This window comes from Aquarana catesbeiana, linkage group LG02 (genome assembly GCF_042186555.1).
Source record: "Aquarana catesbeiana isolate 2022-GZ linkage group LG02, ASM4218655v1, whole genome shotgun sequence".
NCBI lineage: Eukaryota > Metazoa > Chordata > Amphibia > Anura > Ranidae > Aquarana > Aquarana catesbeiana.
This window is the reverse complement of record NC_133325.1, coordinates 25,311,990-25,325,047: the sequence shown is the minus strand read 5'-3', so window position 1 is coordinate 25,325,047 and position 13,058 is coordinate 25,311,990. Positions and strand designations below refer to the sequence as shown.

Genomic DNA, 13,058 nt, shown 5'->3' with positions numbered 1-13,058 from the left:
ACAACCAAGGAAGAGGAGGAGGATGACCACAAGGACGAGGGCAAGGAGGAAGAAAAGGACGAGGGCAAGGAGGAAGAAAAGGACGAGGGCAAGGAGGAAGAAAAGGACGAGGGCAAGGAGGAAGAAAAGGACGAGGGCAAGGAGGAAGAAAAGGACGAGGGCAAGGAGGAAGAAAAGGACGAGGGCAAGGAGGAAGAAAAGGACGAGGGCAAGGAGGAAGAAAAGGACGAGGGCAAGGAGGAAGAAAAGGACGAGGGCAAGGAGGAAGAAAAGGACGAGGGCAAGGAGGAAGAAAAGGACGAGGGCAAGGAGGAAGACAAGGACGAGCTGGAGGAGGACAAGGACGAGCTGGAGGAGGACAAGGACGAGCTGGAGGAGGACAAGGACGAGCTGGAGGAGGACAAGGACGAGCAGGAGGTTCAGGGCTACTCCCCAACCTTTAACTCACCTCTTCCTGGTGGACCTGTCATAGAACACTCTACTATACAACCACAACCTGCTGACACAGCATGCTTCTAAATATCAGCACCCAGTGTCCTTTCAATGTACCCTCCCCCTGACCTTTAACCCACCTCTTCCTGGTGGACCTTCTGGTGTTTCAGCAGCTCGGAGCGCCATCGGAAGCCTTTCTTGCAGTCTGTACACTGGAAAGGCTTCTCTCCTGTGTGGGTCTTCTGGTGGGTGCTCAGGTGCTGCCTCTGTACGAAGCTCTTGCCGCACTGTGTACAGTGATAGGGGCGCTCCCCGGTGTGAATGCGTTCATGAATAAGCAGCGACGTGTGCCGCCGGAAACACTTCCCGCACACGTTACAAATGTACGATCGCTCTCCGAGGTGGGCCTGCAGGTGGGCCTTCAACGTTCGCTTGTTGTAAAAGACCTTGCTGTATTCCGCGCAGGCGTGCGGCCGCGGGGCGTTACCGGCTCCCGAGCGGTCCAGGAACTTCATCCGGATCTTATCCACTCCCTCTGGAAAAGACGGTGCCTTCCCCTCAGCCAGGTCCAGTGATTGATCCAGCGACACTTCCCCTCCACCCGCCGCTTCCACGCCGCAGAGCGGTAGGTTATTCGAACAATCGGCACCCAGGCTGGGAGCGCCGGCCACCTCCGCCGAGGTCTTCTCACCGATGGCTTTCTCTACCAGTCCCTCACCTGGATAGGAGACAAGAGAGCGCAGATTAGGGATTCAGAATACATCACACGGGAGGAAAGTACACACACTGATATCATTATAGGTAGGGTTACTACCATGGTTTGTAGCAAGAGATATACAAATAAACCGCCCCTGAATCTCTCTTACTCCACTGCGCCAAAGAAAAGTGCAAAGCTATATAAAAGATGTGTAAATGAATACAAAATATGTGTACATCCACAGTGTACAGTGAAAAAAAGCTGCCACTTAAATACATAAACTGATCAAAATCCCAAAACTATACCTCACACATGTACAGATAGAGATAGCGGCGCTAATATAAATTGTGTAAAATAATGGGTCGGAGCAGTATAATGCCTAAGACCCTCTACTTATACATAAAAATATTAATAATAATAGTGTCATGAAAAATATTAATTTTATCATGAAAAGAAATTTCCTTAACACCCAGTGAAAAGTGTCACTATAAATAATAAATTACAAGAAATGAATGATCAAGTTCAACAGTTGTTTTTCAATCTTCTTGTGAAAAATCTTCTTCTACTCTTCCACCACACCACCGTGATAGTGACACCACTCCCTCTGAAGAGCGCACTCACCAGATTGTATAGCCTCCCACTCTCGTGTTTGGCAAAACAGCAATTGAACCACACCTGGGTTGCATGTGATGAACCGTGACTCCAATCAAGCCAGCTCCATATGTGAAAAAATGAATAAAGTGCTCCACATAGCGTGATACCATTTTGACAGATTTATTAAAATCACTTCAAAAACACTTCAATGGTTACACTCACTTTTAAACTGAAACATAAAAGCCTTTAAAAAGAAATCCACAGCAAGCACAGCAAGCAACAGGATCAGTGATCCAACGGTGCACCGCGGTCACAGCGGACCTGAAGTGTAAACTGGTGTATCTCTCACCCAACCTTCTAAGGCCCAGCCATCCGATCGGTGTAGTCCTCCTCAGACAGCGGCATCTAATGTCAGTGCGATGGAATGACGTGTAACCATGCCCAAGACATGTTTCGTCGAATAGACTTTTTCAAATAACGTCGCGCCCGGGCCTCCGATGGTCATAGAGATGACTGGTGACCATCTGGTCACCGGAAATCTCTATGGTCGCCATGCGGCGCTGGCAGATTCTTTCTCCGGGTCCCCGATGGCCCAGGAGAGCCCGGAGAGGCACCGGATGGCGGCGCCTGTAAGAATGATTAAGCAGCGGAACTGCCGCTATGATCGTTCTTATGGTGCACAGAATCGCCGGCTGGAAAAGAGGATATCTGAACGAAGCCTGTAGATATCCCCACTAAAAGTCAAGGCCGTCATATGACAGCCTTGGGCTGGAAGTGGTATAGGAATCACATTCAAACTCATGTTATATAGTCAGTACACACCCGCCATCATTTAAACCCTTACAGACCACTTTCACGATGCATACTAGCCCATTATGCTTTACCTTTGCAGGGAAACAAAGAGGAAGTAAAACCCATCAGGGCTTACATCCTCTTTAAGGACCGAGCCTTATTTTTCAGACTCGGCGTTTACAAGTTAAAAAATGTTTTTTTTTTTTTTTGCTAGAAAATTACTTAGAACCCGCAAACATTATACATTCTTTTTTTCTAACACCCTAGAGAATAAAATGGCGGTCGTTTCAATACTTTTTGACATACCGTATTTGCGCAGCGGTCTTACAAGCGCACTTTTTTGTTGGAAAAAATACAGGTTTTTTTAATAAAAAAATAAGACAACAGTAAAGTTAACCCAATTTTATTTTTTATATTGTGAAAGATGATGTTACGCCGAGTAAATTGATATTCAACATGTCACACTTCAAAATTGCGCCCGCTCGTGGAATGGCGACAAACTTTTACCCTTAAAAATCTCCATAGGCGACGTTTATAAAAATTCTACAGGTTGCATGTTTTGAGTTACAGAGGAGGTCTAGGGCTAGAATTATTGCTAACGATCACGGCGAAACCTCACATGTGTGATTTGAACGTCGTTTTCATATGCGGGCGCCACTCACGTATGCGTTCGCTTCTGCGCGTGAGCTTGTTGGGACTTACGTTATTTTATATTTATTTTGATACCGTTTTTAAAAAAAAAAATAAAAATTGTGTCACTTTTATTCCTATTACAAGGAATGTAAACATCCCTTGTAATGGATAAAAGCATGACAGGTCCTCTTAAATATGAGATCTGGGTGTCAAAAAGACTTCACATCTCATATTTGGACTAAAATGCAATAAAAAAATTTTTTAAAAAAAGTGTGTCATTTGAAAAAATGACAAAAAAAAAAAAAAAAAAAAAAAAAAAAGCCCTTTAAGAGGTATGGGCGGAAGTGAAGTTTTGACGTTGCTTCCTCCCTGCTATGGTATGGAGATGGGTGGGGGGGGTCCATCTTCCCCTCACTCATCTCCATACCCAGCACGAGAGAGGACCCGATCGCCTCCACCGACGGCTCCGGTAAGCGGCGGAGGGCGCAGGAGGGGGGCCCCGTCTCCCGCTGCTGATAACGGTGATCTCGTGGCGAATCCGCTGCAGAGACCACCATTATCATAAACCGGACCGCTCACTGAAGAGATGGATACCTGGGTTATGTGGCAGCAGCTACTCCCAGGGGGGAGTTGAAGAGCACAAGGGGGAGGTGGAGAGCCCAGGGGGGAGGTGGAGAGCCCAAGGGGGAGGTGGAGAGCCCAAGGGGGAGGTGGAGAGCCCAAGGGGGGAGGTGGAGAGCCCAGGGGGGAGTTGGAGAGCCCAGGTGGAGGTAGTGAGAACAAGAGGGAGAAAACTGGGGAGATGCGGAGAGCACAGAGGGGCAGCGGTCAGCACGGGGGGAGGTGGAGAGCCCGGGGGGGGGGTGGAGAGCCCAGGGGGGAGGTGGAAAGCCCAGGGATTGATGGAGAGCACAGGAGGGAGGTGGAGAGCCCAGGGGGGAGGTGGAGAGCCCTGGGGGGGAGGTGGAGAGCCCAGGGGGGAGGTGGTGAGAACAAGGGGAAGGTGGAGAGCCCTGGGGGGAGGTGGAGAGCCCAGGGGGGAGGTGGAGAGCCCAGGGGGGAGGTGGTGAGAACAAGGGGAAGGTGGAGAGCCCAGGGGGGAGGTGGAGAGCACAGGGGGGAGGTGGTGAGAACAAGGGGAAGGTGGAGAGCCCAGGGGGGAGGTGGAGAGCCCAGGGGGGAGGTGGAGAGCACAGGAGTGAGGTGGAGAGCACAGGGGGGAGGTGGTGAGAACAAGGGGGAGGCGGAGGGCACAGGGGGAGAGGCGGAGGGCACAGGGGGAGAGGCGGAGGGCACAGGGGGAGAGGCGGAGGGCACAGGGGGAGGTGGTGAGCACTGGGGGAGAGGCGGAGGGTACAGCATTGCACAGACTAGGCGCACTTTCACAGGGTCTCCCAAGATGCCATCGCATTTTGAGAGACCTAAACCTGGAACCGGTTACAGTTATAAAAAAAAGTGTAAAAAAAAAAAAAAAACACAAACAAAAATAAAAAAAAATAGTTGTCGTTTTATTGTTCTCTCTCTCTCTATTCTCTCTATTGTTCTGCTCTTTTTTACTGTATTCTATTCTGCAATGTTTTATTGTTGTTATGTTTTATCATGTTTGCTTTTCAGGTATGCAATTTTTTATACTTTACCGTTTACTGTGCTTTATTGTTAACCATTTTTTTGTCTTCAGGTACGCCATTCACAACTTTGAGTGGTTATACCAGAATGATGCCTGCAGGTTTAGGTATCATCTTGGTATCATTCTTTTCAGCCAGCGGTCGGCTTTCATGTAAAAGCAATCCTAGCGGCTAATTAGCCTCTAGACTGCTTTTACAAGCCGTGGGAGGGAATGCCCCACCCCCCACCGTCTTCCGTGTTTTTCTCTGGCTCTCCTGTCTCAACAGGGAACCTGAGAATGCAGCCGGTGATTCAGCCAGCTGACCATAGAGCTGATCAGAGACCAGAGTGGCTCCAAACATCTCTATGGCCTAAGAAACCGGAAGCTACGAGCATTTTATGACTTAGATTTCGCCGGATGTAAACAGCGCCATTGGGAAATTGGGGAAGCATTTTATCACACCGATCTTGGTGTGGTCAGATGCTTTGAGGGCAGAGGAGAGATCTAGGGTCTAATAGACCCCAATTTTTTCAAAAAAGAGTACCTGTCACTACCTATTGCTATCATAGGGGATATTTACATTCCCTGAGATAACAATAAAAATGATTTAAAAAAAAAAAAAAAAAAGAAAGGAACAGTTTAAAAATAAGCTAAAAAAGCAAAAAAAAAAAAAAAAAAAAAAAAAAAAAAAAAAAAAAAGCACCCCTGTCCCCCCTGCTCTCGCGCTAAGGCGAACGCAAGCGTCGGTCTGGCGTCAAATGTAAACAGCAATTGCACCATGCATGTGAGGTATCACCGCGAAGGTCAGATCGAGGGCAGTAATTTTAGCAGTAGACCTCCTCTGTAAATCTAAAGTGGTAACCTGTAAAGGCTTTTAAAGGCTTTTAAAAATGTATTAATTTTGTTGCCACTGCACGTTTGTGCGCAATTTTAAAGCATGTCATGTTTGGTATCCATGTACTCGGCCTAAGATCATCTTTTTTATTTCATCAAACATTTGGGCAATATAGTGTGTTTTAGTGCATTAAAATTTAAAAAAAAAAGTGTGTTTTTTTCCACAAAAAATGCGTTTGAAAAATCGCTGCGCAATTACTGTGTGAAAAAAAAAAATGAAACACCCACCATTTTAATCTGTAGGGCATTTGCTTTAAAAAATATATATAATGTTTGGGGGTTCAAAGTAATTTTCTTGCAAAAAAAAATAATTTTTTCATGTAAACAAAAAGTGTCAGAAAGGGCTTTGTCTTCAAGTGGTTAGAAGAGTGGGTGATGTGTGACATAAGCTTCTAAATGTTGTGCATAAAATGCCAGGACAGTTCAAAACCCCCCCAAATGACCCCATTTTGGAAAGTAGACACCCCAAGCTATTTGCTGGAAGGCATGTTGAGTCCATGGAATATTTTATATTGTGACACAAGTTGCGGGAAAGAGACAAATTTTTTTTTTTTTTTTTTTTGCACAAAGTTGTCACTAAATGATATATTGCTCAAACATGCCATGGGAATATGTGAAATTACACCCCAAAATAAATTCTGCTGATTCTCCTGAGTACGGGGATACCACATGTGTGGGACTTTCTGGGAGCCTAGCCGCGTACGGGACCCCGAAAACCAAGCACCGCCTTCAGGCTTTCTAAGGGCGTAAATTTTTGATTTCACTCTTCACTGCCTATCACAGCTTCGGAGGCCATGGAATGCCCAGGTGGAACAACCCCCCCCCCAAATGACCCCATTTTGGAAAGTAGACACCCCAAGCTATTTGCTGAGAGGTATAGTGAGTATTTTGCAGACCTCACTTTTTGTCACAAAGTTTTGAAAATTGAAAAAAGAAAAAAAAAAAAAAAAATTTTTCTGGTCTTTCTTCATTTTCAAAAACAAATGAGAGCTGCAAAATACTCACCATGCCTCTCAGCAAATAGCTTGGGGTGTCTACTTTCCAAAATGGGGTCATTTGGGGGGTTTTGTGCCATCTTGGCATTTTATGGCCTTCAAAACTGTGATAGGTAGTGAGGAGTGAAATCAAAAATGTACGCCCTTAGAAATCCTGAAGGTGGTGCTGGGGTTTCGGGGCCCCGTATGCGGCTAGGCTCCCAAAAAGTGCCACACATGTGGTATCCCCGTACTCAGGAGAAGCAGCTGAATGTATTTTGGGGTGCAATTCCACATATGCCCATGGCCTGTGTGAGCAATATATCATTTAGTGACAACTTTTTGTAATTTTTTTTTCTTTTTGTCATTATTCAATCACTTGGGACAAAAAAAATAAATATTCAATGGGCTCAACATGCCTCTTAGCAATTTCCTTGGGGTGTCTACTTTCCAAAATGGGGTCATTTGGGGGGGTTTGTACTGCCCTACCATTTTAGCACCTCAAGAAATGACATAGGCAGTCATAAACTAAAAGCTGTGTAAATTCCAGAAAATGTACCCTAGTTTGTAGACGCTATAACTTTTGCGCAAACCAATAAATATACGCTTATTGACATTTTTTTTTTACCAAAGACATGTGGCCGAATACATTTTGGCCTAAATGTATGACTAAAATTTCGTTTATTGGATTTTTTTTATAACAAAAAGTAGAAAATATCATTTTTTTTTCAAAATTTTCGGTCTTTTTCCGTTTATAGCGCAAAAAATAAAAACGGCAGAGGTGATCAAATACCATCAAAAGAAAGCTCTATTTGTGGGAAGAAAAGGACGCAAATTTCGTTTGGGTACAGCATTGCATGACCGCGCAATTAGCAGTTAAAGCGACGCAGTGCCAAATTGTAAAAAGTGCTCTGGTCAGGAAGGGGGTAAATCCTTCCAGGGCTGAAGTGGTTAAAGTGACGCAGTGCCCAAACGCAAAAAGTGCTTCTGATCTTCGGCCAGCCAAATGGTCCGGGGCTGAAGTGGTCTTTGTCTCATTTTTTTTACATCACAGAAACCTGACATTTTTACAGGGGTGTGTAGACTTTTTATATCATATACACGTTTTTTTTTTTTTTTTTTTTAGCAGAGACTCTAGGGAAAAAACGAACAGCGGCCCTTGCAACTTTTTGTGCGCATCAAGTTTTCAAATGCGTTTTGTTTGGAAAAACCAAACTGTTTCATGAATTAAAAGAAAAAAAAACACACAATAAAGCTAGCCTGATTTATATAATGTGAAAGATTGATGTTAGGCCAAGTAAATCGATACCTAACATGTCACGCTTTAAAATAGCGCACACTCAAGTACATAAAAATCTCCATAGGCGACACGTTAACATTTTTTTTTATAAGTTACATGTTTTAAGTTACAGGGGAGGTCTAGGGCTAGAATTGTTGCTCTCACTCTAAAGATCACGGCGATACCTTCACTTCGGCGTGCGAGGGGACACTTTGTTTAAAAAAAAAAAAAAAAGATAACTGAATGACGCCATCATCCCGATATCTCCACTCAAAATCCAGGACGTCATACAATGGCCTACGAGCGGGAAGGGGTTAAAATAATTTTAGTGCCGTCATCCACATACAGGAATAGAAGGGAAAATTGGGAATGAGAGCGGCATGGCTGCGCAAAGTAACGTCTGCCGGTGTCCCGCGATCGTGTCACGGAGCTGCAGAATGGGAAGAGGCCAGTGTAAACAAGGCATCTCCCCATTCTGCCTAGTGACACAGCACTGATCGTCTGCTCCCTGTCATCGGGAGCGGCGATCAGTGACGTGTCACTCGTAGCCATGCCCCCTAACAGTTAGAATCACTCCCTAGGACACACTTAACCCCTTCCCCGCCCCCTAGTGGGTAACCCCTTCAATGCCAGTGTCATTTACACAGTAATCAGCGCATTTTATAGCACTGATCGCTGTTTCAACAACAATGGTCCCAAAGTGGCGTCAAAAGTGTCCGATGTGTCCGCCATAATGTCGCAGTCACGATAAAAATCGCGGATTGCCGCCATTACTAGTAAAAAAAAAAAAAAAATTATTAATAAAAATGACAAAAATCTATCCCCTATTTTGTAGATGCTATAACTTTTGCGCAAACCAATCAATAAACGCTTATTGCGAATTTTTTTTACCAAAAATGTGTAGAGAAATACGTATCGGCCTAAACTGAGGGGAAAAAAAAAATTTTTTATATATTTTTTGGGGACATTTATTATATCAAAAAGTAAAAAATAAATGCATTTTTTTTCAAAATTTCGCTTTTTTTTGTTTATAGCGTAAAAAATAAAAACCGCAGTGGTGATCAAATACCACCAAAAGAAAGCTCTATTTGTGGGAAAAAAGGACATCAATTTTGTTTGGAAGCCACGTCACACGATCGTGCAACTGTCAGTTAAAGCGACGCAGTGGTCAGGTAGGGGGTAAATTCTTCCGGGGCTGAAGTGGTTAAATAGGTTTTGGCAAGTAAAAACAAAGAAAAAAAAAAAAAAAAAAACACCTGTTGATCCTGCCAAAACTCAGATAACACCCCCCCCCCCCGCCCACCTCCTGATCTTGGTGTTTGCTGCATTCTTACCAGGTTGTTCTCAGTTCTACATAGCACCTAACACAGAGAAAAAGAGAAGGTGAGGTGTTCTGTAGTCCTATTGTAGTGTGACAACGCATTTCCTCTACATACACAGGCCCGCCCCCCCCCCACCCCCGGCACACACTAGTTCTGGACTCTCACCTTGTCAGTGTGGTTCTTCTGATGTTTGAGGAGCTCAGACCTCCAGCGGAATCCCTTGCCACATTCTATACACTGGAAAGGTTTCTCTCCGGTGTGCGTGCGTTGGTGGGTGGTGAGGTGCTGCCGCTGTACGAAGCTTTTCCCGCACTGCGTACACTGATAGGGGCGCTCCCCGGTGTGAATTCGGGCGTGGATCAGGAGAGAGGTGTGCCTGCGGAAGTTCTTCCCACAGATGCTGCACATGTAGGTTTTCTCCTCGGTGTGCGCCTTCTCGTGTTTGGCCAGGTCCGTGCTGCGCAGGAAGCATTTGCCGCACTGCCCGCAGGTAAAGTTCCGCTCACCGGACGGTCTCCTCTGCCGCGGCTTGGTGTTCTTTTTAGGTGGGAAGATTGTGTTGTAGTCCAAACGCGGCGGGGCGCCGTCCCCGATCTGGATCTCCTGCTCCACCGTCAGCTGCGTTCCTAAATGATAATCCACCAGGCAGTCCATGGGGTCCCCCATCACAACGGCTGCTTCGTCTATCTGCGGCTCGCTCTTCAGCTGCACCTCATCCAGTATGATGTCCGGGGACTCAACCTTCACCACCTCTGTGCCCACCTTCTTGTCTTCCATGGTGGCCCCTCACCTCCTGCAAAGGGAAGACCAAACACATTACTACCAAAGAGACAAAAAAATCTGCTTATATTTCACCCTCCCTGGGTCCACATTTACCCTCATCTACATGCCAGAAACATTTCTGAATAAAACCTTCCGCTTTCATTACATATCTTATTTTAGGCCCAGTGATCCCATCATCGGGTCCCTTTGCTTGTCTATGCAAACCCCTTCAGGACCGTCCCACCAGTTATACTGCAGCAGGGTGGCCCTGACGTGCCAGATCATGTACATGTATGTAATTTCACATTATTTCAGGGTAGGGGGCGTGTGAGTAAGGTGCCCGCCGCACCGGCTGTGCTGCCATTTGCTACAGCACAAGCCGATCAGCGGGTACCGGCCAACGATTTATGGCTGGCACCCACCAATTGGCTGAGTGAATAAGAGCTCTGTGTAGGCAAACAAAAGATAAGGGGGAAAAAAAAAACCCGAGGAGAAGAGAAACAAAAAACTTGAAGAGAAACTAAACCAAAGCACATAAACCCGAGGTAACTATAGCTACAAGTCCTGGTTATCGGAACACCCAATAAGAGGATAATATGCGACCGGTCTAAACTATGTGGCATGTTCACCAATGCCAGGAGCATGGCGGACAAGATGGGTGAACTAGAGATACTGTTGTACGAGAAGGATTTGTATTTTGTGGGAATTTCAGAGACTTGGTTCAACAGCTCTCATGATTGGCTGGCAAACATTCAAGGGTATACCCTCTACCGCAAGGATAGAGAGGGTAAAAAAGAGGGAGGGGTATGCCTATATATCAAGAATAAAAGTGAATGTGAGAGATGACATCACTGAGGGGGCTAGGGAGGAGGTGGAATCTTTATGGGTAGAGCTCCAAAGGGATGAAGCTAAGGGGAAAATAATACTGGGAGTATGCTATAGGCCCCCTAACCTGAGGGAGGAAGTGGAGACGGATCTCCTATCATAAATTGGATTAGCAGCAAGGATGGGAAGTGTTATCATAATGGGGGATTTTAATTATCCAGACATAGACTGGGCGGAGGGAACCGCGCATTCATCTAAGGCTCGCCAGTTCCTTAATGTCTTGCAGGACAATTTTACAGGTCAGATGGTAGACGCACCAACTAGAAATAAAACATTACTGGATCTACTGATTACCAACAATACAGACCTGATCACGGATGTGGAAATACGGGGCAATTTGGGTAACAGCGATCACAGGTCAATTGGCTTCAGTATAAATCCCAAAAATAGGAAACATAAAGGGAATACAAAGACACTGATTTTCAAAAGAGCCAACTTCCCTAAACTACAAACCTTGCTAAAAGGCATAGATTGGGATAAAATATTAGGAACAAAGAATACGGAGGAGAGATGGGTTTGCTTTAAGAGCATATTAAATAAGGGCATTAGCCAATGTATCCCATTGGGTAATAAATTTAAAAGAGCGAACAAAAATCCTGGATGGCTTAACACCAATGTAAAAATGCATATAAAAGCAAAAGAGAAGGCCTTCAAAAAATACAAGGTTGAGGGATCATCTTCAGCATTCAGACTTTATAAAGAATGCAACAAGAAATGTAAGGGTGCAATTAGGATGGCTAAGATAGAACATGAAAGACACATAGCGGAGGAGAGCAAAAAAAATCCCAAGAAATTCTTTAAGTATGTAAACAGTAAAAAAGGGAGGACAGACCATATTGGCCCCATAAAGAATGAGGAAGGACATCTGGTTACAAAGGATGGGGAGATGGCAAAGGTATTGAATTTATTCTTCTCCTCAGTCTTCACGAGTGAATCGGGGGGCTTCAGTAACCAAAACTGCAGTGTTTATCCTCATGACACAACACAGGAAGCACCTACATGGTTAACAGAGGACGGAATTAAAATTAGACTTGAGAAACATTAAACATTAATAAATCACCGGGACTAGATGGCTTGCATCCGAGGGTACTTGGGGAACTCAGTCAAGTAATTGCCAGACCGTTGTTCCTAATTTTTACTGACAGTCTACTGACTGGAATGGTACCAGCTGATTGGAGAAAAGCCAATGTAGCACCAATATTTAAAAAGGGCCCAAAATACATCCCTGGGAATTACAGACCAGTTAGCCTAACATCAATAGTATGTAAACTCTTGGAGGGGATGATAAGGGACTATATACAAGATTTTAGTAATGAGAATGGTATCATTAGCAGTAATCAGCATGGATTCATGAAGAATCGTTCTTGCCAAACCAATCTATTAACCTTCTATGAGGAGGTGAGTTGCCATCTAGATAAAGGAAGGCCCGTAGACGTGGTGTATCTGGATTTTGCAAAAGCATTTGACACAGTTCCCCATAAACGTTTACTGTACAAAATAAGGTCCGTTGGCATGGACCATAGGGCAGGGCTCGACAAACCCCGGGCGCCAGGTCGCATTTGCGACTAGAATTAGTGACCTGGCGCCTGGGGCGGCACAGCTGGGGTATCCTGTGTCCGTTCGACACCCCCCCACTCCCGCCGCGATCGCGCTGGGCCGCGCCGGTAATTGAGGCCCCGGCTTTGCGGCCTACTGCAGTCCTATGGTTCCTGGTTCCTTCTGCAATCGGGCGCCCTCTGGTGGTGGCCGTTGGTATGACAAGACATCCACCAATGCTAATGGAGCAGCTTTCTCTACCTGTTTTCACTGCCTGCTCATCTCCTTCCCTTTACTTAGAACCCCCAAACATTATATATATTTTTTATTCTAACACCCCTAGAGAATAAAATGGCGGTCATTGCAATACTTTCTGTCACACCGTATTTGCGCAGCGGACTTACAAGCGCACTTTTTTGGGAAAAAATACTTTTTTTAATTAAAAATTAAGAAAACAGTAAAGTTAGCCCAATTTTTTTTATATTTTGAAAGATGATGTTACGCCGAGTAAATTGATTCCAACATGTCACGCTTCAAAATTTCATCCGCTCGTGGAATGGCGACAAACTTTTACCCTTTAAAATCTCCATAGGTGTCGTTTAAAAAATTCTACATGTTGCATGTTTTGAGTTACAATCTGTCTCGCGTGTGT

The 13,058-nt window shown here is 45.1% G+C and overlaps 1 protein-coding gene across 1 annotated transcript in view; it reads right to left on the bottom strand.

Moving 5' to 3' along the window:
• Positions 1 to 661: 661 nt before the first annotated feature.
• LOC141126710 (uncharacterized) overlaps positions 662 to 13,058 on the bottom strand; it is a 17,221-nt gene continuing 4,824 nt past the window's right edge. The window contains exons 2-3 of the mRNA XM_073612675.1: positions 9,389 to 10,016; positions 662 to 1,150 (exon numbers count right to left, since the gene is read on the bottom strand). Of these exons, the coding sequence (XP_073468776.1) occupies positions 1,136 to 1,150; positions 9,389 to 10,000 (627 nt within the window). The 5' untranslated portion in view covers positions 10,001 to 10,016 and the 3' untranslated portion in view covers positions 662 to 1,135. The remainder of the gene's footprint in view (positions 1,151 to 9,388; positions 10,017 to 13,058) is intronic.